General features: G+C 42.4%; 1 protein-coding gene across 1 annotated transcript; it reads right to left on the reverse strand.

The window, feature by feature from the left end:
- Positions 1-26,258, reverse strand: kiz (kizuna centrosomal protein). The gene is made up of 15 exons (XM_047018321.1): positions 26,013-26,258; positions 25,243-25,305; positions 24,869-25,031; positions 23,377-23,454; positions 19,414-20,023; positions 18,916-19,225; positions 16,025-16,144; positions 15,040-15,207; positions 13,639-13,789; positions 11,192-11,360; positions 10,440-10,502; positions 8,872-8,967; positions 8,520-8,589; positions 1,957-2,000; positions 1-1,197 (listed from the first exon to the last, which is right to left on the reverse strand). The coding sequence occupies exons 1-15, from the start codon at positions 26,075-26,077 to the stop codon at positions 1,094-1,096; spliced, it is 2,274 nt and encodes a 757-aa protein (XP_046874277.1). The 5' UTR covers positions 26,078-26,258; the 3' UTR covers positions 1-1,093.

Raw genomic sequence — 26,258 nt, forward strand, 5'->3', positions numbered from 1 at the left:
ACTCGCCAGTACAATGTAACTCCACTTCTCCTCTAAGCCATCTGTCACACACAAGTGTCTGTTGACATGCTCCTTAACATAGATATTATGTTAGGGAAGCCTTTTAGCAAACTCCAAATAATTCCAACACATTCCCTTTCTGTGGTAGGTCAGGGCTGGCTGCAACCATTAGTGATAATGAGTGTTGAGTCCTACTTTAGAAGGTTCAGGCATATAAAGTCACCTAAAAGCTGACTAATGGAATCATACTGATGAACTGAACGCCAGAGCTTCTCCAATATTACACTCTTTTGTGGAATGTAGGCTTTGCAGTAGATAGCTACAGACATGATGAACTTGATGTGAATCAAGATTGGGACCTAAACAATAAAATGGCTATTAAGAAGGTAAATATGTAGCAAATTAGTGAAAAATTGTAAAACTTCAGACCTGGTTTTTATACTTATGTAAGACATCTTTATATCAACATTACTCTGCAACATTACTACAGGCACGGGATACCTAAGAGCATGTTCAAATAAAACTGGAGCAAAACATTTCTTGATGCCAATAAAACGGCTCAAAAACTATCGTCCCAGGCCTTTTGTCCACAGTTTTTTTTGTTGCTGTATTTCCATTCAGAGCTTGATGGTAGGCTCTGTCTTGTCCTGGGATCCAAGCCTCTTCAGTGGGTTCACAGTTCATGTGGTAGCATCCAGAGTGGCCATTGTCTTTGTCATTTCACAGGTGACTCACATCACTACACTCAAGCATGCTAGATGCAGACCACTCGGAGATGCTTGCAGCATTCAAAATACATGATTTACAGCCTACTGCAAACAAATCACTTTAAAAGATCTGTTTAATCTATTTCAAGCTGTTATTATGAGGTGTGAGAGTCGTTCAGATAGAGAGACTGAAGCAGGGTTAACATCAGTGTGTTGGAAAACTCTTCACATACTTTAGCGGCAGTAAAAGGTTTCAACTATATTATTTGTTTTTATGATACAGCATGCATATGCCTAGACTATATAATCAGATATGAAGGATTTAACACAGAGCAGGAAGACACTATTTACACACACTTTTTACGCTTGGTGATGTAAGAACATATTCAGTCATAGAAGTCTTCTGAGTCATCATTGTTTGTGCCAAAGGGTTGAGGGCGTAGCGCAGCTTCGATCTCTGAGTTGCTGTCATCTGATTCTCCCCAAAAAGCTGATGACAGAACAAGAATAATTTTTAACTAAGTTAAATTAAGTACATTTAAAATTATGACATTTTATTAGTAATTTTGCCAGTGGCTTAATTTATGGCAAGCTCTTGAACCTGACACACCTGTTACTTTAAATCCTAAACCTGTAGTCCTTTGCAATTTAAAGAGTTATCATCCATTGCTACCCTTGGCCTTAATGTACACTGTACAGACATCTTTGGCTCTGCTCGCTAGATTATGGGACCGCTTCAAAAACAACAAACGAGTTGTCAATAGTAGATGGTATATTAGTGTAAAAGACTGATATCAGATAAAATGCAGTTATTGATTATTTTATTATCTCATTAGAAACGGGAAGTAGCCTAACCAGTCCATGGCACAGGTTTATCATCAGCCCATAGCATATATGATAGTATCAGCTCACTTTCATGCTGTCCACCTCATCCTTGACTACAGTTCAGTAACCATATATATTCATATTTACATCCAATAAGAGTTTGGTATTGTACAATTATGGTTGAATTATTATCCCTTATTATTGCCCTTTAAACCATCAGTCCAAGCATAACACAACTTAACCAAACATCTCACACAGCTGACCATTATGAGGGGGTACCGGTCTACAACAGTGATATGGTAACAATCAGAGGGGGATAGACACAGTAATAATGCCGCCAACAACAGTTCTCCACTGAATCTCTCAGTACATTTTGAGTTTTCAATGATAAAGTGTAACCTCCCCCAAAAAAGAAATTACAAACCTTTTGACTGCACAGCTGGGATTTTCTGATTCATTTTTCCTTTCCTGGGAATATAAAGAATACAGGCAATAAAACTGTTTTCTTTGATACTTCCAAGTTCTATACAAGATGAACGGGCCAAAGACCAATCTGAGAAATTGGGGAAAATGCCTTTCTTTATTTGAAAAGCATTTAGAGACAGTATTAAAATGCTTTTATAGATTACAGGAAATGAATTAAATGGTTTCTTGGAATTCAGATATAAGTAGTGTCTTAACAACTTACATCGGAATTATAAAACGAGTTACTGACCATGGCCTTTTAGAAAGATGACCCAGGGATTATATGAATACCATGTAGATAAAGAAACCAAAGTGATCAAAATTAGATTTGTGTTAGCTGTACAGAAACACCTTAAAATGCACAGCATGCACCTTTAAACCTCTTTACCAATGTTCTAGCCAAAATGTGTGCATAACACGCATGTTGTTGGGATACCTCTCCCATCTTCAAGGGGAGAGATTTGCTAGCTAAGCCCATTTTAGAGGGAGAGAACACCAAAGGAAACTACCTTGACTCCTGTTCTAATCGCGCTGAAGGACTTCCACAAGGCCCTCTTTATTTAGAAGTGGTCCAGGAACAGGGTTACTGGGTTCCCATAGCGCCAGTGATATGGCTATGTAAATGTGTGACCCACGAAAAGGCTTTGATCTGCCTCGATGCATATGCAATAAGCCCCCGTTCCACTTTTAAAGGCCTCCTCTTCAATTTACATCATCACAGGACCTATTCAAAGGCCCACAATGTACCCCCCCATCCCATCCCCACTCCAATCATCATCTCTCAGGTTATCGTATATCCATACAGAACATTTGTCTAAAAGTATTGTTCTCCCCAGATGAGCAAGCATATCATCATGTGTTTCTCAATCTACATCTATGTGTTATTCTCTATTCAAACCCCTGACTAGCTTGATTGCCATCCTTACAATGGCTCTGCTTCATTTTATTTTTTAGATAAGCCATTGGCTAATAAATGTGATGGTCTGTAGTCTGTGCACATTGCATTGACTCTGATCCTATTGAAATGAGCCCAGTCACATCCCTCAACAAGTTGTGGGGAAAATAAAACTATAATTTATTACCACGACTGTTAATAGATTACTTTGCCATAGGTGCATCAAATGACACAGGAGCCATAAACATTACAGACTTACCTCACACACTCACGCGACCCTACATTTTTTGCTGTATAATAATGGCAACGATGGAGGATGCATGCAAAAGGACACACAGACCACATCTGTAAACTTCTGGCAAGGAAAGTGGGCAAATCAAAATAAGAGCCGGGCAAAGACAAGCAAGGTCAACATAGTGGAAACGGGGGGGACAACAGTACAAGGGCGCAATCACAAATCAGCCTGTCGGTGTGCTTCTGAAAGAGCACCATGCATGTGTGTCCTACTGACACCCCGCTTCTTCTGTTTTGGCAGTTTGCTTTTTATCAGGCACTTTCATTTAAAAGGTAGCTAGTGATAACCTTAAACGTGGTGTGCTTTATAGTGTGAACATTTAAAATCAACTATTTACCCCAAATGTTTTCTTTGCCGTTTACTACAAGGTTGCTTTAGTCGAGAAAGGCAGGGTAAAGTGTCATTGTGCACAGATGATTATTACTAACATGGTCAAGTAGTAATTTTGGCAAGTGCAGCTATGAAAAACTTTCAGGGCAATTAAAATAGGTTTTTGCTTCACATTTTCTATAAACACATAAAATAATGTTCATGGAACCAACTCAAGTCATACTGTGAGGTAAGCCTTAAATTTTATTCTAGGCCGTGGCGGAGTATATTACTATGGCTCTAAGTTAGATGCAAGATGGTGACATCCTTGCGCTCTTCATCACACACAATCATTCTCATAAGAAGACGTGAACTACCTTGCTAATCCAAGGGAAACAACGTGAGCCAGGGCAACATATTCTAAGAGCCAGAAACAAGAAAAAAATAAAGAAAAAAACAGACTGAAATAATCAATACAAACCGTCTATCAGCTGTTCCACTTCAGATGAGGACAAGGCTGATTTCAAGACTGGGCTATTACCATAGAAAGCCCAGCCTGGCGTTGACCCCTCCAATCTAATATTCCATTTCCATAAACATTTATGCCGGTTCATCTTCGGTTGAGTTTTCCCTTAATTGAGGCAATGATCTGAATATGGAAGACTGGGCCGGCCTCTGTTTGGCATGCCCCCAGCAGACGAAGGTGAATGTAATGTGAAAAATGATGCAAATTACACCTATTGAAATGTCCCCTTTGGAGCAACCTTCTCCCTCTCTGTCTCATAGCTTTTATGATTGTTTACAATATGCCATGTCCTCTTTTGAGATTGGTGCATTATTGTTTAGATCATTGTCTGTTGATCATATATTTACATTACAATGAGATTTGGGTGTAGGAGCTTATACATTTGTACCTTCATGTTAATTATTCATACGTGTGGGTCGCTATCTATGAACAGACTAAAATAAGAATAAAATATTGAATACCTTTATTCTTAATATATATAACAGGTTCCTGTGACAAGCAAACACACTTGCTGACATTACAGCATCTAATGTTCTAATCAGGCAGATCATAAAAAAGGTAAAAGTGGATCAAAGCTTCTGTCGTTGTCGTTGTATCAAAGCGTCCTGTACATGAATCATGAAAAACCAACAAAGTACAATGTTGATTCTGTATGAACAATAATGCTTACCTCGGCATTTCATACAGACTGTGCACATATGATCAGTAAAATATGCTACCTTTATTTACCCTATCTTTTTTAAGCTCTGGGCTGCCACCCACACATAAATGCTAATAGCACAGGCACTCTAGCACAGCGGCGCTTGTCTAAAGGTAAAGGGAGACCCATCACCTCATCATCCCCATCAACTCCTACTCCCGTCCGTGCTCTGACCCACAGTAACATTGTTTAGGCTCTGTTTAGACGTTTCAAACAACCCTGGATCGTACCAGGATGTAGCACTTGGGGGGGGGTAGGAGGGGGGGGGGGGGAGGGCAGGGGGGTAGCAGCAACCCTGGGCGGCCATCATTTCCACTTGGTGCTCTCTAACATGTGAGTGCTCTCTGCTGGTCATGGTGGGGTACTGCAACCGTGGAAAATAAAGAGCCACTGACATGCACGGGAGCACCAGTCCATTTGCTGACAGCTGATTCGCTCTTTCTGAGATGCAATGCATGCACTGATTCAACAGAGACTAACATCGAGACTACTTAATTCCATGCAATTTAGGACGATATATACTACAGATTATGCATTCTTAATATTATTCAACACAATTATTTAAATAAATACACAATACATACAAACAGTATTTACAAAATAAATTATGCGTAAATAATGTGCAATGCAATTCCAAACAAAACATTTGGGAAAGAGTGTGAAACTGTGTCTAGGATAACCAGGGAGCCAGTGTCTGGATGTGAACTCTCCTCTTAGCGGAAGGCAAACGATGAAGACGGAGAGGAGCCAGAACAGGAGAGTGACCTCCTCTGGCTGGTGCCTCTAAATGCTGCCTTCACCTCCCTGTCTATGAGTCTGCTCTAGTCTGTGTCCCAGCCCCTAAACCAAGCCCTGGACCCCACTGAAGGAGTACGAGGAAGCTCACCGACACTGCAGATAACTGCTGGATGATCCTCCCGAATCTAAGTGACGTTGTCGTGGCTAACGTGAGGGACAAGGGCGAGAGGGGGGATGTGTGTGCCTGAGTGAGATCGTTTTACAGGGTAAAACAAAAAGTCCAGTCTCATGTATCTCCGTTTGACCTGCAGTCTTTAATGTCAACAATATTCTTCTAAATTTGATTCCACTGGCTGAACAAAAATGTCTACCTACCTCCCTCCTTCTCTTCTCTACCTCCAGCTCTTCATCCATCCATCCCTCTCTCTCCCTCCCTCTTTCTCTGTGCTGTGAGAGATGCCACACACATCGCCTCCCCCTGCCTCCCCTCGACCACAGAGCGGGCCAACTTCTGATTATGACACTTTGGCAGGGAGTGATTGGGGGCAAATGCCCGTACACATCCTGTAGTCCAAGGAAAAGCTGCAAACCCTAATTGTCAAGTCAAGGTTTTTGTCAAGCAGGGACGAGGCACGCCAAACACTGCACTTCGACTGATGACTGGAGAGATCTGTTGTGTTATGTGTGGAACAAAAATAAAAACTTGAGAGAAGCTCAATCTGAAATGCCTACAGTAAGAAGAAAAAAAGAAAAAAGAGAAAGAATAAAAGAAGGAGAAAAAAAAAAAGTACAATGATTCTTTGCACAAGAGGAAGCAGTGGCATGCACCCTTGGACAAAGGGGAACAAGTGGTCTTTACATGGAGTGCAGCTGCTTATTAAGACTCACTCCTTCGTGTATTATTCCTTTCATTTCCACTCAACCACGAAGTGATTTTGCTTTGGCACTTACAAAGGCAGCAAAAGATTTCTAATGGATGAATCCTTAATAAACAGTTGCAGATCTGTCTACTTCTCCTGGTGATTTATAATACAATAAACGGCAAATTCTATGAAGCATCAAGCTGAAAACACTGTGTGGGAGAGAAAGAGAGGGAGAGAGAGAGAGACGGACAGAGACAGAAAGAGAGAAAAAAGGAATATGAAAGACCCCAATTCTCTGTGAGGCCATAATAGTGAAATGAGCACATATAAATGTGTTAAGAGTATCTCTTTGCATCTTGTATAGACTGCATGTATTTAATCTGTAAAGCTTATTAAGGCCGAGTCATTGCTATGCAAAGCAGCTCCCTGTGCTTTTCTGTTGCTTTTCAGCCGAGTGCAGTGTTTGGCCAATAGGCCTGGCCCCCCGCCTCTCATTCTGCATTCATAACATGCAACATTTGCACAATGTATCTCTCAAAGGCCCCTGAATAGAGGGCCTTAATACTCATGTAAACAACTGCAAACCAATTACTTAATGAATCGGGCCCACACATAATGAGGAACGACACAAAGGGCTATAAATGCATTTTTTGCACCAAAGCCTCTGCTTTAAACTACAATCCCTCGCCTGTAGTCCAGGCTTAACTGGCAAATCATAATTATTGTCTAAGACAACAGAGGGGAAGACATTTTTGTATTTCAAGTCCAGCACAACCCCTTTTGATGTCACTCATCAGCTCACTGACAAAATAAAGCAAATAATTACCAAGCGGGAAGGACGACTAGAGAAGGAGGAGAGGCAGAAGGCGAGGATGCGTTAGAAAAAAAAGATACATATATAGTGAGAGAGAGGAGAGAAACACAGAGAGACCTAAAGAGAGGCAAGGGAGAAAAAGAGAAACGGGGCCGAGCATGCGGCAGTGTTATGCTTGTGTTCAAGTGCAGGCCTTTCAGACCACTTGTAGACGCAATAAAGCGCAAGAAGAGACTGTCATAAGTGGAATGCTTAAACAAGCATCCAGGAAAAAAAATAAGAAACAGAGAACAACAGAAGACCAGGATGACAGTGACCAGCTCTTAACCTTCCTGTGTAACAGCTTCCTCCTACCCGACAAGATTAGTAAGAGTGTTAAGCATGCAAAACTACTCATTAGTCCCATTTGGGTTTGTGTACATGACCGGTGGCTCGTCAGAGCTCACTCTTTATCTCCTTAGGTTTTTTCTTTTTTCTTTTTGCCCATCCCGATTCAGTTTTATCACCTCAGCTCTAGACTTCCCACGTGCCTTAATGACAGGGAGACTGGGCCGAAGTGAGAGGCTCTGGATCCGAAATTGGCTCATGTTTATTAAAGAGGGTGGTCATCGGTAGGCTAGCAGAGGCAGCCAGTACAACCTCAATGGAGCCAGGCCATTATGCCCTTCCCTGGACTAATAGGAGACTGGGAGAGCCCGCTGGCCTGGCCGGGGAGATGTAGACTTCAGGCCCTTGTGTCAGCATGGTGCACCATAATCACATGAAATCAGAGAAGATTATTCCTCATAACGTTTACCCAACCATTACTGCTCCCTAAATGGGCTCCTGGTGAAGAGGCGCTCTGAGGACCCCGAGCCGTGCAATTGCACATCTGATGAAGTCGTGTTGATATTCAAATGTAGGAAACGGGCGTTAGCGCACTGCGGTTATTTACTGTCCAATGTTCTTTTTCCCCCTTCCAGCAGCCACTCAGTGCTCTGATTTGAGCGGCTTAAATGTGATTCGAGGACTACAAATGAGCAGACGCTCCGTCGTCGCTTGTACTTGAGAGTTCAGCTCCCATAACAGTTGTCTTGAATTCTCTTCTTGACTTCTATGTGTTTGCACACTTAGCACAGACCCACCAAACTAAGATTTTGGAGTTTGATTGGTTTTGCCTGGCAACTGTTTACGTGGTTTATTTCCTCTTTAAACCCGATGAACCCTGATGGAGAGGTTTTTTAGGACCTTTTGTTTTGGTGCACGAGTTAATGGGTGGCATCCCCTTGATCTTATGGAAATGAACTGGGAATTATGAGAGCGACATGCAAATGTACATCAAGCACTTTGCTGTCTGGTGGCCTATTTCCTGTGGCCCCTGTGAATAACAACAATGTTCTTACCATGGGTAAGGGTATTGATGTGAGGAGCGCTCAGCCCTCCCCCGGTCCTCTTCATGGCCATCGTTTCTTCCTTAAAGAGCAAACAAGACAGATGAAAATGGTGAATGTGGTGCATCTTATTAGGAGATAATCTAATGTTGGATATTCATGGTGATACAAATGGCTAGGTGAAACCAAAAGCTGTGCCCTTTTGCTCTCTTTCAAACAGTCTACTGACATGAGAAATGTGGTCTTTGTTAAAAGGCTTTCTTTATGGGATGGTTTGACATATGGCCAGTGTTGACCAATGGTTAGGCTTCAGTAGCTAGCTGGCCATCTGACTGGCTGAAGGGGTGGTGGTGTCTCTCCCTACCTGACAGACCACCCCCCTCCTCCTCCTGCTCTCCTCCAGAGCTTTTCAACTTCTCCTGTGTAGCCGATTGTTTAAGCAGCTGATATGCTTTTGTCTCTGTTCACAAAAAAAGAAACGCACACACACACACACACACACAGACACACAAAATGGGCCAGTCAAATATTTGCTTAAGACCCAGGTTTCCAACTTTCAGAGGCTCTCTATTTGATGAGACAACACGCTCTGGTGGCTCAGTCTTTGGGTCTTGGGATGGACAGAGTGGGTGACAACATCACTAAGCTGTTGATTTAAGCCTTGGGTCTACACCAGCAGAGGGGAGCAACAGTTTCCACCAGACCATAATCACCTACAGACATTATCTGGGTATCGCGTTGGCTAGCACCCCTACTAGGACGACAGTGATTGATTTGCTGTTGTAAAAGCACTTGTCAGGACCTTTCCTACACTGTGGAGTAGGTATCAGGTTTGAGGACTAACACACAGGCGGGGGGAGAAATCAATAGAACAGATGTAGATAGCGTAAATGGACAGTTGAGTGAAGGGGGCAGTCCTGTCCTCACGCGCATACAGTGGTCAATCAAAATCCATATCTGGTGGTACGAAGGACTGGGTAATGTCTGATTATTCTCCAAAATGGTAATGAAACAACAAGAAAAGATGGGAAACATGAAATAAGTAACGAGCCTGTAATGGTTGATGTTGCTTCGATCAGACCCATTTTGGTTCTGATCTGAAAAAAATTCCCCCCTCATTGTATTTTCTGCCACTCATTAAAACCTTTATAAAATGTTTTTGTAAATCCATCCATTTAACTGGTTTTGATTAAAGGGCTTTTTTTGCGAGTGCTGATCTATTAAAAGCATGTCATAGTGGGCTTCTAGGCACACACATGTAACTAATTACTAGGAGTTCCTATCTCCAGTATGTGCTAGCAGAGATATACATCACTTGCTGAAGTTCCCAGCTTCAGTCCCGTTTCCAGGACCCTGTTTTCATAGCTCCTTCAGTGTTTCCCTTTTGATTAGTAGCGAAGCGAGGCCAGACTCATTTTTGTTGTCGTGCGGCACCTAGGGGGATGCTACCACATCAAAAGCCCAGTATGAAACACAATTCGCCAAGTTTAATAATGTATCGTTTTACATTTGTGAGCTGTGGTAGTCTGGACTGGCTTCCCTGGGTGCTTTCAGGATGCCTTCACATCTAGTCTTTTCAAGTCCACCTCGCCGGAGCATTGTTTAGAAGATAATGAGAGCCAATGACAGATCTCTCTCTGTACCCCCGGTATCCTTACAATTAAACCGGGCCCCCGCATTATAACGGGGGGCCCCCCTGCAAATAATCAATTTCTCCCTTGTCCTCTGACTTGCTGAAAACATGCCAGTGTTTTACTCCAGGATAATTAGAGGAACTAGCGCGGCTCTTCAGGTGGGACTCTGACCCTGCGCTCACCTTGATCATCCTAGCCGGGCCATCCATTTAAAAGAACCCATTATCGGCTGCCCGTGGGAGGAAAACAAACGACACACAAGAAGTGTGAATGCCAGGCCTTGGTGCTGCCTTTTTACCTCTAATAGGAATACTTTCCACAGGGCTTTCGTCCTGGCTGTCCTCTTCACCACTTTGTACTCCTGTAAGAAAAGAGAAGCCCACAGTGAGGCTCAGAGCCAGGAGGGGAAGGCTGGGAAGGGGGAGGGGGTAGAGAGGGGGGGGGGGGGCTCACATGGGCTTTCTTTCTCTCTGAATAGAGGGCCCTATGAAGACTGGGGTGGTGGGGGATTCAGGGGGGAGAAAGAAGGCCCATGGGGAAAGTGATTTCTTTCATGATAGAGGGGGCAAATCTGGATTCTGCGCAGCGATTTGCTCATACCACCAGAAAAATTGCTACTCCCAAGATCGAGTTGATGTCACCACCTATCACAGCTAAATTACTTACCTGCCCCCTTCTGAACAATTGGGTAGACTAGCTACATTATCGCTGTCATAGTCATAGTGTGAAAACATATACTTAAGAAAACATTTCCCCCTTTGTGTGCTTAAACAGCTTAAAGCTCATATGAAGTGTCCCTGTACTTACTGTAAGTCGCTCTGGATAAGAGCGTCTGCTAAATGACTAAATGTAAATGAAGTAGCTTTGCTATCTTAGCTGTGGATCCACACTGGGAGATCTTGGGGGAATACTGCCTTGATACCTCTCTCATGTATTGTGTCCCTGTCTTTCCAAGCATCATCGCACCCTACAAGCTGGAGTCTGCTATTTATTTTCTCTTCACCTGACGATGTGATATACAAGACAGATAGGGGGTGGGGGGGATATGACCTTGCATCCTGTTGGCATTCCGATGCTCCTGGGCTGGCCCCACAGTTCGCGCCTTTCCACTGTCATCCAGGAGGGAGGGCAGGCCGCAGGAAGATGACTCGCTCTTCTCCGTAGGGCCCTCCTCATCCTCACTTGACCGGGAGAGAAGTGTCCTCAGCAACACTTTGGCCTGTGTGCGAGCACAAATTAAAACCACTGTCTAATTAATCCATATTGTGAAAGGAGCGTCAAATTGAACTCGTAGAGATTAGGTAACTCATTTACCCTAGCCCTGGCTGCTCTACAGAGCGCAGCACGCTTCAAATGCTTGGCAGGGGGAAAAAAGTTACTTCAAATTCTCATTTAACCAAGAGATTAATTCTCTCACACACTCTTTCTCTCAAATGTTTTTTTTTCTCTCTCCTTCTTTCCCTCTATTTCACACACACACGAAAAAACCTTGCTCTCTCACTCTTCTCATGCATGAGATTAGACAAGCGTCTAAAGAATGCAATCATCCTGGCGTTAATGTGCAACACGTTGGCTGCTATCTCCTGTGTGAGAGGATTGAGAGGAAACTGCCTCTCTGCCTCCCTCTCCACTCCTTAATCTCGGGGGAGATGAGGATACACAATTAAGAGGAGCTGTGGTGTGTGATGAGAAGCAGGGAGATCCCTCCACACACAGACACCTCCCACACACGCTCCCCCCCCCCACACACACACACACACTCTCAGCATATCAAACCCAGCCATCGTCATCTGAGAGCTAGGCCTCTGTCTCTCTTCCTCGCTCTCCTGTCATCAAAGCCCTTCTCTCAGCCTCAGATGGCTGTTAGCAACTTTTAATGAGGACTAATATGAAGGGGCTGATCAGGAAGATTTAAGAAACACACGTTAACTTTAAGTGTGTGGTACAATGTGAGTTGTTATCAGCAGGTTACTGGGAAGAGATTGACAGTGTATGTGCTTTCATGTCACCAGAGAGGAAAGGGACCGAAAACAAACATGAATCTGATCTCCTGGGTCTTAGTATGGAGCAAAAAACTGTCTTGATCCTTGTTTCTGATAGGGCTTTCAAACACAGTATATGCTATACTATAGTAAAATGTCCCATGGTCCAGAGTGCTCTCACAGACACACTGTCTTTTAAATATCATTGAACGCGACTGTTGGTACTTGAATATTCAAAGGGCCTCTTTGAGAGCGTGCATGCGAGCTGCATGCTCCTGTTTGTCACCGAGTGGCTGGAGCTGTGCCGCAAGACGTGAATGGAAACCCTGTTTGCTCTTGTGTGTGTGTGACAACGATGGAGAATACACTGTTATGAGGCAGAGAGGGAGTAAAGAGGAGAGAGAGAGAGGTAAAGAAAAGGAGAGAGAAACTGAGATAGAGAGAGAGAGGTTACATTCAAGCTCTTCCTGATGTACTTGGACACGATGATCAGGATGGTGGCACCTCTCGTCCCTTTGTCAGTTCATATTTTCAAGAGCCTCTACAACCTCTCTCTATCTCTCTCTACCTCTCTCACTTGCGTCAGGGATGTCGTGGTCACATCTCCCTGCCACATGAAGCACAGCTAAGATGCTAGCAGGCCTTTTCAGAAAATTGCATCGAGGTATAATGCCGATTATTTTTGGGGTGAGAAATAAATAAATAAGCTTCCTTTGTTGTAAGGGTCACATACTTTGGGCCCTCCATTGATTGTTAAAAGATGGACTGATATTGTATGTTCAGATTCGATTTTTAATGTGGTTGCATGCAACGGTTTTTAAAATGGACCTGGACACAAAGGCACCGAGATAGGATGGAAGATTGGTTTCAATAGGGGACCTTACTCTTTGCATCACCTTTGGGGCGTAAGTGGGCCATGTGAATATTCACTGTAATTTCCTCCCCAGTTTAATTGGGCATACTCTGCAACAAGGTCAATGAGGAGGGAATTTCAAAGACTCCTGCCGCTGTTGTGAAGAAGGTCTAAATGGCTTCCTCATTCACGCAGGCCTGGGCCACGGCAATACTCCAGCTAATAACGAATTAAATGCCTGTGTTTTTCAGGAGAATAAGCCACGGGATGAAAGGAGCCGGGGCAGAGCCTGTTATTTACAATTAGTGCCCGGGTCAATGTTTCCCTTTGGTCAAGGTCAGCTCATGGAGTAATCTGATGAGTAAGCAAAGATCCACACCTCAAAGTGTAGACAAAGAGAAAGAGAGGGCCTCTGAGTAATAACTACTCCCTTCGGAATGGTTGTAATTATTTACCTAGTGTATCATGAAGAGGAAAGGTCCCCATTTAATTGAACGGAACAGTTTACGTAAAACTGTCGTCCTACAATTCTCAGAGAAAGGCAATCCTCTACAGCAAAAGTGAAGCAAAAAAAGGATTGCATGAGTTTAGAGTGAACTATCCCTTTAAAAAGAATGAGCCCCTCCAGTGTGGGTGCATGTGGAGGTGGGGTGCTAGTCTACCTGGTGGCTGTAGGAGGCGTGGTGCGGCAGCAGCACTGGGGTGAACAGCTGGACCAGGCGTTCTGTGCTGAGCACACGCTGGTCCTTGAGCAGGAGGGCGTGCTTGAACCAGCGATCCCACAGTGGAGCAGCATCATGGGGGAGACTGGAGCTGTGGGGAGGGAGGGAGGGGCCCAACCATGAGAGAGAGATGGAGAGGCGGGATGAATGGAAGGTGTACAGTACACACTGAATTTAAGAAATGTTTTCTCATTCCTTTGAAGTTCAGGTGAAAGGTTTTCAAATGGAAGTGAATCACAACGAAAAAAAAATAACAACATCTACTTCAAAATTAATTTGAACTGTGGTCACACATTCTAACATTTTGCCGAGGTGCTTTGATGCAAAAAATAAAATACTTGATGCATAGTTATTGAATTGAATTGTTGGAGTTTATGGAGAGTAACGCTTTTCATTCAAGAAAAAGAAAACATGGAACTTATTTAACAAAAGGGAACCCAAGGATACAGCTAAAAGGTGAAACAACCAATAGGCTCCTCAGCAAGCCAGTGGGGTATAAATGACATCTTAGAATGTGTTTCTTTAGCCTGAGAACACGCTAGAGGAAAAGGTCTCCCAGAAATCAATGAAGTATTGAGGCAGAGCAGAGCTTTGGCTCAAAGTGTGCCTACTCATTATCAAAAGAAATGGAAGTCACAGATAGGGGCATTTAATTTGCTCATGACATTCACACAGCTAGCAACGCCACTGAAGGTTTGCAGAATGACCTTTACATTTTGTGAAGGACTGTGACACGAACATAGCCGTTCCATTCAATCTCCCCAAGTGTATGCCCCTTTGCCAGTGTTTGCCAGTGTTCTCTAGTCAAACTGTCAAGAAAAAAAAACATCTAATCTACTCTTTGTCTTAAAAGTGGAATTCATCTTTAATAATGTCTACACTTTTTATTTGGAATGGAGAGATTGGTCTATTGAACTCTGTCACTTGTAGAGCGCTGATATCTCGGTTTTGAATGACTCCGTTACTGTTCCCATTTATGACAGGAGCAAAAGTTGGCCATTTCTATGTGTGCACACTTCACATACACACACCTACACACTTACACACACGCCTTCCATCTTAAATGCTCAAATATCTTGAAAACTGAAACAAACCCCACTAATGTCTGTCAAAAAAGGCTACACTTTTAACAGACAGCTGATTAGTATACATGGACAAGCCTACTGTATGAAATAATGCCCATGAAATCAAATCACCTCTTTCCTGGTCAGCATTAAAAACAGAACACATCACGTCAGTACCTTCCCACCCCCCTCCACCCACACCCAAACCCTCAATTCAAAACGCCTGACATCAAACAGTCTCATCTTGGATGGTGCCTTCACAGAAATCCTTCCTTACCTTATGTGCCAGGCTTCTGCGTTGGAGCCATGAGCTCTAACTATCTCCTCCGGTAACAAGCAGCCCTTTGACGTGCTGCATGACAACCTCTGAAGCTGATGAAGGACGACGGCTCCACATGCTTCAAGGTCCTCTCCATTCAAGCCTGCTGCCCTGGTGTTACAGAGGCTGCCCAATATATAGAGAGCAGTGAGCTATCACCGCCAGGGTGCCTGGGGCTCAGCCCTGCAGGTCAGGGGTGTGGGGGGCACACACACACACACAGGCGTGTACACACTCGGGCATGCAACACACACCCATGCGTCGCATGCACACAAACACACACAAGCACGCAAACACACACACATACAAATGCTCAACAGTTGGAAACATCTCACACACATTCACTTAACGTACAGTACACAAACACAAGCTCTGAGAGCTTATATGTGAGAGTTTATATGTGAGAGTCTCACATATAAGCTACAGTACACATATAACCCATTTACAGCCCAAGGTCACAGCAGGGGGTCCCCCCAGAGTCTTGCTTTAGGTGGCATCCTTTAGCCTGCCCCTTTTATGCTCCAATTGTTTTGAAGGATAATTGGACAAGAGGCATTCTTCAAAGCCATTCAGATTCTTTCACGTGTTTCCTAATCATTTCTTTTCTGATAACAACTCTGAGTAAACTACAATGGCCGCTTCCTACATTCACTGCTTCTCCCTGACATCCAATAGTCCCGGCGCATCATTCAGCTGCTTAATGTGGTTACTATGACACTCCAGTGTGTTTGAAAACCCCTTGGAAACCAAGATGTGTCTGTGAGAGTGTGGTTGGGAGCCAAATGATGACACTTGATATAAAGTGAAAGCCCTTGGCGGTAGGACAATACATTTCCTTCCAAATCCACCAACACTACTTGATGATAATAGAATACAATTGCAACAAAACTCGGGCTAAAACTAATATACATTTTGATTAGGCTAATTATGAGCAACAGTTCACCTGATCAGCATGTTGCGTTTCCTCTCTCCAAGTGTCGAGACTGAGTAGATATTAGTTTGCTCCCCACGGAGCCGTCCTTCAATGCTCTCCAACAGATGAAAGAGTCCTTCCGGGGAGAGCCTGAAAAAACACAATGCTACAGCATTAAAGACTCAAAGAGAAAGAAAAGAGCAGATCGATATTTGTCGTAGTCCTTCCAGGTCATTTGATTCCACTGGGGTCCTCAAGGTCTGTTCCTGAAGTCAGACCACAACAGTGATGTGGTCACAGCTAGGGCCACAACCTTTCAATTAACTGTCCATTGATATGGAGTGATGGACTCCTTGGTAAATTGTGTATGAGCTGGAAATGAGGTACAATGAGGTCCAAAAAAAAATATTTCTTTTAAAGAAGACCTTCGTATAGAAATGTATTCATTCCACCAGCTTCAAGGACAAACACAATTCTCAACCCCCTAAGCAAAAGAAATGCCTAAGACGATATTTTTTATGGTTTTTGGTGGGAGATTTTCACTTTAATCTGGTTCTGTAAGGAGTGTGCACAAAAATGAGTGATGGATACCTAATGCATGTGGATTTTAGAAATCCATTTCTTTTTGGAGCATTAAGCTCTGGGTGGCCTTCATTGAATTCCCCAGAAAGGCCCAGTTGAGATCCTGAGCCCCCCAAACATAAAAGGGGCAAAAAGAATTTATGACAATCCATAATGGGTTTCAGGGTTAAGGGTCAGCAAACAATTGCTCCTTCTCTTTTGCAGGTTGTTTCCTGGTAACATTCTGATTAAGCTGGAAGCTTGAATTATATCCATGACATTCTGTAGTGCACAATCCATCTGGGCTAAGTCCTCTTCAATACAACTGAAGTAGCATGGGCAAAAGCTCTGCGTTCGGCCCCCCCCTCCCGAAAGCGTGGGCCTTGAAATAGTCATCATCTTTCACTCCACTTTATTTTTCAGTGCTCTTCAAAGGGGGACCTTTGGGGGGGGGAATTTGTTGTGTATGTCACAGACCTTTATATTGTTGTAGGGATTCGCTGTAAGGTCTCCAACCTCACTTTTCGTGTTGCGGTAAATGTGAGAGTGAAAGAGTGTGAGAGAGAGAAGGTGTGTGAGAGAGAGTAGCCACATATCGATATCATTAGGAGTGTATAGATTGCGAGCAAGGACCAGGTCAGCCTCTTTGGCAATATTACACCAAAACCATGTTCAATGGAGCCTTCTGGGTGATTTCCCACATGTAATAGTCTCACAGGAATGATTGGTGTCAGGGCATTTCATCACAAACAATATATACCAAGGGTACTGGGAAAATATACTGTATCACAGATCTAAAAGTTGTTTTCAGGGTGCAATACCCTTCTTAAGGAAAATAATGTATAACCTTATAATTTCAAGATATGATGAAAAAGGAAGGGAATATTCTTTTCAGATGTTTTCAGAAGCACAGGGAGAGTAACGCTTTTATAATAATAGGAATAGTAATTACATAGTCCACAACCAATTCAAAATTATAATGAGCCAAAAGTATGGTGTAGCCTCCATCGTTGATGGTGAATATAAGTAATTCATGAGTCTATTCATGACAACAGGCCTAACCGCCATACATTAAACAAGGCTGTGCAGTATATAACACACCCTTGTTAGTCTTTACAGTATGTGAAATGTTGGGCAGCCACACTTTAAGGGAAAAACGACATCCTTGTTTGAGAGAGAAACACTATGGGCCCATTATTATGAACACTAAAGAAACCTGGGGGTTGTTGCTGTCCTTCACTCCCTCACCCTGCCACACTGCAAGGAAAATATAATGGGATAATCTAATGAATTGCCCTGGCTTCTTTGCCCTGCTTGTGAGCTAAATGGGAAGAGTGATATCAACTCTAACCTTGACGTTAGAGAGGCTGGGAGACTTAGGCTTTAGATCAAAGTCTTAGTTTTCTCCTCATACACAGGGCTCTGTGTTAACAATACCAGCACGATCCTCACCACCCCCATTCTCCCTGTTGTCTGTCATGGGGTCATTGTGGGTAAGACCAAAGTTTGTCTTACAAACGGACACATCTATCTCAAGATGATCTAGACAGCCATCAGGCCTGTCACCAATAAAATCTTATTTGGTAAAAAAATATATAATAATCAGAAAACGATGAGAAACAGAGAGTAGAATATTTATCTTTTAGCTTATTACAAGTATCTGGCACAAATCAAGCACAATATGCATGCTCACGGACTGAAATAAGGGGGTGAAAATCTGTATTGTCTACTCAGTTCATGACTGTTACTTTGTATCCATGTTCTGGCAAATTCACATTCTGTACAATCCAAACCACAAAACAATGGGGTCCTCAACACCAAGGCCATCATGCATTGGATTTGTTGCTGTACTATAAGTGCTGTCCACATGCCCACCCTCCAGAACACTCTATTCAGCCACAAATGTCCTCCTCCAAGGAGACTTCCTGAGGTCTCTCGAGCAGAAAATTGCTCCGTTACAGCATTATCTTGGATTATGGCAATAATGTCTGCCATGGGTCTCGAGCCCTCCCTACAAAGTGGACTGTTGCCACAGCTGAGCAGAACTAAGAGCGAGGTTGTGTGGAGCGTGACTCCAGTGATCCTCTCTGTCAGCCGCAGATGTGGCACAGGGGGTGGGTGTGTGAGAGGGGGAGTGTGGGTGCTTGTAGCATTATCACACAAGGCCAACTTCAGGATGGCTGACCATCTGAGTTTCTAGTCCTACTGCAGCTACATATTAGCTGTAATATTATTTTTGTTTGCATAACTCAACAATAAACATATGAATGTAGGTCGAATTTGAAACACAAAAAACGGGTAGCTAGTGTCTTTTTAAAGAGTTCACACTTGTTTTTAAAACTGTATAGAAAACAGCCTACCTTCCTGAGGATGTTTCTAGAGATGTGGATCCACTACTTGATTGGGGTCTGGTCTTTCTGTCTGCAGTGTGGAGTGATTCCAGACTGTGTAAACTGGTGCTGTGGTGCTCGCTTTCCACAGGCGAACTGCTCTTCTCAGCTAGGCCCGATGATCCTTCAGTCCTCCTGGTAGGAGGGACGTCTGGGTGGTGGGGCCCACCCTCGGATACCTCTGCCAGCTCAGACTCAGTGAGGGAGATGGAGAGGTCACTTCCACTGGTCACTGAGAGCTCCACGCTGGAACTGGGGATGCTCATGCTCACACTTCTTTCTGAAAACAAACGGTAAAAAAGGATTTGAGTTACTGTGCGACAGATTGGAAATCTTCTTTGGAATGAAAGTTCTCAAAACCACATTGGAGACACACAGAGAATGACATTAAAACAATCTTAAAAAAATGAAAAACACAGTATACTAACCACAGCCCAGGATCGGGAATAGTACAACATCATATCAAACCTGGCTCATCTTGAGATTCTTTTCTAAAGTCGGGTCCATGTGTTGATTTCAGGAGGCCTTTCTCCCCACGCTCCGTTATGACATTGTGATGGGCAGCCTCTCTGGAGCGACTGCACTCTGCAGAAGAATTCCTCTCACACGCAGGACCTGCACCGTTCGGAGACGGACTATTCTTTAAGGGCCTCGTCAAGGTCGCTGGAGGTGACGGAGGTTGTTGATCAGCTCCACAAGGCACGCTTGTGCCGGCTGTGAAGGCACAGACCGATGCAACCGCCGCCGTCATCCTTTCATGTTTGTCACTCAAATGACATCCGTCGGGGGAATCGTTTGAGCCTGAAATGTCATCTGATAAATGCGCTCGGCTGCCGGCGGTTGCCTCTCCGGAAACTTTGGAGTCCTTCAAAAGGCCACTTGGCGGGCGTTCGGAGAAGCGCAGACGACGATTGGGCGAAGGATGCAGTGCTTGGCGTGAGTGTACACTTGTGGTGGCATCTTCAGCTGCAGTCACTCCGGAGGTCTGGCGACCCATGAATACTGCGGCTGGATTGTATAAATCCTTAGCCAGGCGAGACAGAGATTCACCCTTCTCATGCGTTTGTAAAAAAGCTGCCTGGAAAAATAAATATAGCAAAATATGAAACACTGACGTGAATCATAAACAATGCTATGCATTTTTTTTGTCAAGTCCCCTTGGTATAGCTTACAAGTTTGTTGTATAAACAGCAATTGTCTACTACATTAACAAAGCTCTTACATTGATCCTTCTCGATACAACAATGATTTTAGAGCAATGAGATCTACTTTAACAATGGTTTGTACACTGTATACCACATGCTAACAAAATATTCCACTAAATGTTCTGTTGATGGATGGGAAATGACCGAAGCAGTGAATCCATACTCTAGTTTTCACTTTAAGTTTTAGTTTAATGATATTACATTTATACTTGTTTTTGTCAGCAGTACAGTCAAGTACGACCCTCACAAATTAGGTCACAAAAGATTTTATCTGAATGAACTCTATTCTGGAGTGTTTTAAAAAGTCTCACTTCATACAGTTGGAATGCTGACAGTTCATTGGGGCAAGGTCAGAATTGTTTTCAAATCATCTTTCAGAAAATTGTTGCGCGATCAATGTATTAACTTTTAATCTTATTAGCAATCCTTTACGACAGTTGTGATTCATGTCTGCAATGGCACTGTTAGGGGGAGGGAGGGGAAAAAAAACCTTCCCCCAAACATAATAACAAAAAGCATGGCTTCTGTTTCTTTTCTGATAAGAGTCTTAAATACCAAACAGTTAGCTGCTTAATAACATTCACTGTAAACCATGCTGCCCGCCCAGCAGATCCACAAAGTAGGTAAAAAAGAGGAAAAGTTAATTTCTTGGCTGAGTGATTCCATCGGTAGCTGCAGGGCAAAGTAGAAAGTGTTTCACTAAAGTAGCAATTGATTCTTCTATCAATCTGCGGCACGCGCGTGCTCTTCCAAGGAATGTATTAAATATGAAAATCATATCCCGTTATCATCTGTCTCCAGCTTTCAGGCCGGTAAGCTTCCCTTAATGAATGCTGCAGCCTGAGGGACATGCACACTGCCAGCAATGGCTTGTATGCATAATGGAGTGACGGTACCATTTTGCTCATTACAATATCGCCAAGCTGAGGGGGGTTTTGCACACAGTCACAAGTGACTGCTCTAGACAGCATGCTCCAAGTTATTATGAGATGTCTTAGACATTTCATCTAAAAGAGCTTTAACTGCTTTAAGTGAAGGGAGAGGCAGCTATGGGCTTGAACTACACCGTTTGTACAGATGCACCAGACAGGATTAGGCAGCTGTGCTTTCACAGATACACAGTTTAAACGTAGACCCCTCCACAGATTTCCTTTGCATAATGTCTACTTTTCTTTGTTGTTCTAAAATGTGGAAAACTCAGTTTGATAGTCGAGATTTGCATTATACTTGTATACATAACAAAAAAGAAATTCAACATTGTAAAGGCATACAAGTACTTATTTTCCATGACTGTGACCCAAATGTAATACAGTGCCCTCCAAAAGTATTGGAACAGTGAGGCGAATTCCTTTATTTTTGCTGTAGACTGAAAACATTTGGGCTTGACATCAAATAATGAACGTGAGACCAGAGATCAACGTTTCAGCTTTTATTTCCAGGTATTTACATCAGGATCTGATGCACAACTAAGAAAATATCACATTTTGTTTGAATCCACCCATTTGTCATGTGAGCAAAAGTATTGGAACAGATATACTTAAAACATATTTAAGTGAATAAGACTTAATATTTAGTTGCAAATCCTTTGCTTTCAATAACTGCAGCAAGTCTGTGACCCATTGACGTCACCAAACTTTTGCATTCTTCCTTTTTGATGCTTTCCCAGGCTTTCACTGCAGCCTCTTTCAGTTGTTGTTTGTTTTGTGGGGTTCCTCCCTTCAGTCTCCTCTTAAGCAGGTAAAATGCATGCTCTATAGGGTTTAAGTCTGGAGATTGACTTGGCCAGTCTAATACCTTCCATTTCTTGCCCCTGATGAACTCCTTTGTTGTTTTGGCAGTGTGTTTTGGGTCGTTATCTTGCTGCATGATGAAGGCTCTGCCAATCAGTTTGGTTGCATCTTTCCTTAAATTGGCAGACAAAATGTTTCTGTAGACTTCCGAGTTCATTTTGCTGCTGCCATCATGTGTTACATCCTCAATGAAGATTAATGAGCCCGTCCCAGAAGAAGCCATGCAAGCCCAAGCCATGACATTACCTCCACCGTGTTTCACAGATGAGCTTGTGTGTTTGGGATCATGAGCAGTTCCTTTCTTTCTCCAAACTTTAGCCTTTCCATCACTTTGGTAAAAGTTAATCTTTGTCTCATCAGTCCATAAAACTTTGTCCCAGAATTTTTGAGGTTCATCTCTGTACTTTTTGGCAAATTCCAGCCTGGCCTTCCTATTCTTCTTGCTAATGAGTGGTTTGCATCTTCTGGTGTAGCCCTTGTACTTTTGTTCATGAAGTCTTCTGCGAACAGTAGATAGTGATACCTTCACTCCTGCCATCTGGAGGTTGTTTCTGATCTCACTAACAGTTGTTTTAGGGTCTTTCTTTACAGCTCTCACAATGTTTCTGTCATCAACTGCTGATGTTTTCCTTGGTCTACCTGTTCGACGTCTGTTACTTAGTACACCAGTAGTTTTCTTCTTCTTCAGGACATTCCAAATGGTTGTACTGGCTATGGCCAATGTTTCTGCAATGGCTCTGATTGATTTTCCATCTTCTCTAAGACTCACAATTGCTTGTTTTTCACCCAAAGACAGCGCTCCGGTTTTCATGTTGTTTTCACCTCTGAATACAGTCTGCATAGACAAAACCTATCTTACCCAATCTGAACCTGAGTGTAGACATTCAGTGGTATTTATTGATTGAATAATGTATGTAATAGGACACACCTGGGCAACAAAACACACCTGTCAGTCATATGTTCCAATACTTTTGCTCACGTGACAAATGGGTGGGTTCGAACAAAAAGGTGATATTTTCTAATTTGTGCATCAGATCCTGATGTAAATACCTGGAAATAAAAGCTGAAACGTTGATCTCTGGTTTCACATTCATCGTTTGATGTCAAGCCCAAATGTTTTCAGTCTACAGCAAAAATAAAGGAATTGGCCTCACTGTTCCAATACTTTTGGAGGGCACTGTATGTCAAGCCTACATATTCAACAAAAGAGCTATATATGTATAGATAGGTTTTCTTGATATCAACACAGTTGGTCAGGTATTAGTGCACTGTCTTAAACAATAATATGTGAATAACAATATTCAGACTGTGAATAGGGAATAACAAAAAGTAGACAAAGAAACACAGCAATAGCAAGGCTTTATGTTTGTGAAGAAACACTGGGTTCGAATTGATTTGACTAATTAAGAGTGACATTTCACGATATCACTTATTACCTTATTTTCTTCATCACTTTGCTGTTCTTTCTTTTTCCTTAGAGCCATACATTTGGAAATTCGATTGAAGAATTCAAGCTGGGAAAACAACAACAATACATTATTAATCTAAAAACAAATGAACCACAAGTAATATGCAGTATGATATAATTATAATGAAATAAAATTCCCATGCTACTACAACAATTGCTTTCCAATACTGGTACTATAATAGACTAGGCTAATTGACATGTCTCACAGGTCATTTACATAATCTAGACATGTGTAAACACTAACGGTTTCTTTAAAACATTAATACTGCGTTAAACATGATCTGCAAACATGAGGGAGGAAATACAAAAGTGTCCAAAACGTTTGCGTCAGTCACCACGGGTATTCCCCAGTGAGTGTCCTCTACACTGGCTGCCAACACTCTTAATCAATTATCTGAGTAGCCAGACTGACTGCTCTAATCCCAACTCCAATTAAACAGTCTAATGGTGCAGTTAAGGGCAAAGGGATTAAGTCAAACAGCCAAGGCCTTTTCTTCATAACAATACCAATTTCCAGATAAAAAGGCGACTTCTGTTAATCAAAAACGCTAAATACACTTGTTATCTATTTGCACCGATTTTCCAGTGGGAGATAAAGTCAGTGTTACAAATGATTATAATCATTAGAAAATAACGGTACGGTATGTGTCAATAAAGATCAACTATTTCAATGGACCCTTAAATAAACAGACATGGCATCCTATTTACCATAGTATACAATACACAGAGAATTATTATAGGGTATTCAGATTATATTAAATAATCGAACTAGGGTTACAAAAGTCTGTCATACATGAAAGGCACATCCATAATTTTGGGATATTGCTATCTAGAGGATAAAACAAAAAACAACATTAGCTTACCTTGAGAAAGAAAATTATCAAAATAAATGACATGACAACAAATGTCTGATTCATTAAGCATGTAGAGGATACAAAGCAACTGCTGGGGGAGGGGGGATAAACCTCTGGGGTACTTCAGTGTCTCAATATTGGGCAATTAATTTAGCGAGTTATAATTAACCAATTTTGTTAATTTGATATTAAGCTGTTGAGCACTGTCGTTGAGTTTTAAGTGATAATCTGACTCTCTCATTGTTTTCTCTCTTGCTCATTTGCTTGCAGTGATAAATTGCAGTGTTCAAGTGTTTACTATTGTTACATCAAGCGAATGAGAGGAAATATCCCTACAGTGTGACAATTAGAGCATAATACTACTATTGAGAATAAGGATGCTACATGAAGGCCTATTTTCTAAAGCGTTTCCTATTGCTGGAACAGTGAAGAGTCAACACATTACTAAACAGAACACTGCCACAGGTTTCTGCTACAATGTTTTATGATGATTCTGACTGTTGCACAACTAGGGTTTGTAGAAGACAATAAAAATCATGTTGAAAATGTGTAACAAACTTGACGCTACAGTAGAAGATGGGGGTGTCATTTTGGTGTTGCAGGTACCTTGTGTTGATGCAGGGAGCTATGGTCATGATGCTGGTCCTTCATACTGGTCTCAATGCACTCCACATCTCTCAGTAACTCCAGGTTCCTCACTTTCGCTTGCCTCTCTCTTTCACAGATTTCTTTGAGATGACCATGCAGTTTGGCACACTTTAACTGTGAGCTAAGGGAAATGAAAGTATGCTATTAAAATGCATTTACTCAAATGAGGACAAGACTAGCCCATCACTTTTAATTGAGACACAATCTTAAATAAAGACAAAACACATTGACACATGTAATCCAATTGTTTCATGAGCAAAGTCTAATGTTATTAAATCTTAGTATTTTGATAGTGTACCACTGCAGAATGTATCTGGTACTGGAAAACTTACATTCGCTTATCAGATCTAGAATAGGCAAACAACTCTCTCTCCAACGCCAGTCTCTTCTTCTCCCTGCAAGAATTTTGAGGATAATTTTCACCAGGCATCTCAATTCAGTTTAGCAAGTTTACAATTCTATAGTTCTACAATATATGAAAGTCTATCGTTTTTAAAAGAATATGTTGTGGTAAAGTGGAATCGTTGTCTGCAGATCAAGAGGTCACAAGTTTGAATCCCCCTTAAGTCGCTTTGGGAAAGCGTCAGCTAAATGAACACATTATCTAAAATAATACTAAACAGGTATTATAACTCACGACACAATTCATTGTATAGGGACAGCATATTGGCTACGGGGATAGTTTGACAAATAGGCAACTGACGTTAACGTGCAAAGAAGCTAGAGAGGGCTTCCACTTTAATACTAGAGCTAACTAGCTAGCATCGCTACAGTAGTACCCAACACCGCGTTCCGATATACAGCAAGCTCTAACATTAGCAAGCTGAATAAACAGGAAATCAACAACTAAGCAACCGTAAGTTAACAACACAGAGGCTATTGCTGTTGTATGTCTTGCGTAGCTGCCATATGCTATCTGACAAGAACCTATTGACACAGTTCTGCACTCAAACTAGCTGGCTAGCTAACTAGCCACTGGCTAGCCTAAGAATCATCAGCCGACAGCTGAGTAGGAGACCTCTTCTTCGGGCAGTCACTCACTATAGATCGTGGTTTTATAACAGGCCTTCTAATACAGCTGAAAAGGAATTACTTTACTTACCTTTTGTGCATGCTTTGTTGAATAGCTCCTATTCTTTCAAAATACAGGTCATCACAAAAAGCCATGGCTGCCCTCCTTCTTGTGGTTATTCTGTGTAGATTGGTATTTTAAAATACCCGGCGAAAAGCTTGCGCTCCTTAAACGTGTTTGCGTTGGTTGCCATGATCACCAGTTCCCATAACCCCCTCGTGGTAAACAGTGGGGCGAGGGGGAAATAATGCAAGAAACTAAAACCTTCAATGATGG

The sequence above is a fragment of the Hypomesus transpacificus genome, chromosome 3, assembly GCF_021917145.1.
Source record: "Hypomesus transpacificus isolate Combined female chromosome 3, fHypTra1, whole genome shotgun sequence".
In the NCBI taxonomy this organism is placed as follows: Eukaryota; Metazoa; Chordata; class Actinopteri; order Osmeriformes; family Osmeridae; genus Hypomesus; species Hypomesus transpacificus.

Excerpts from the sequence above, each read along its gene's own strand:
- kiz (XM_047018321.1), bottom strand. The coding sequence starts at position 26,077 with ATGGCTTTTTGTGATGACCTGTATTTTGAAAGAATAGGAGCTATTCAA. Across the intron at positions 20,024-23,376 it reads AAAGTGATGAAGAAAATAAG|GCAGCTTTTTTACAAACGCA; the intron begins GTAATAAGTGAT and ends TTATTTTTCCAG. Across the intron at positions 15,208-16,024 it reads AAACGCAACATGCTGATCAG|CCTCTGTAACACCAGGGCAG; the intron begins GTGAACTGTTGC and ends TATATTGGGCAG.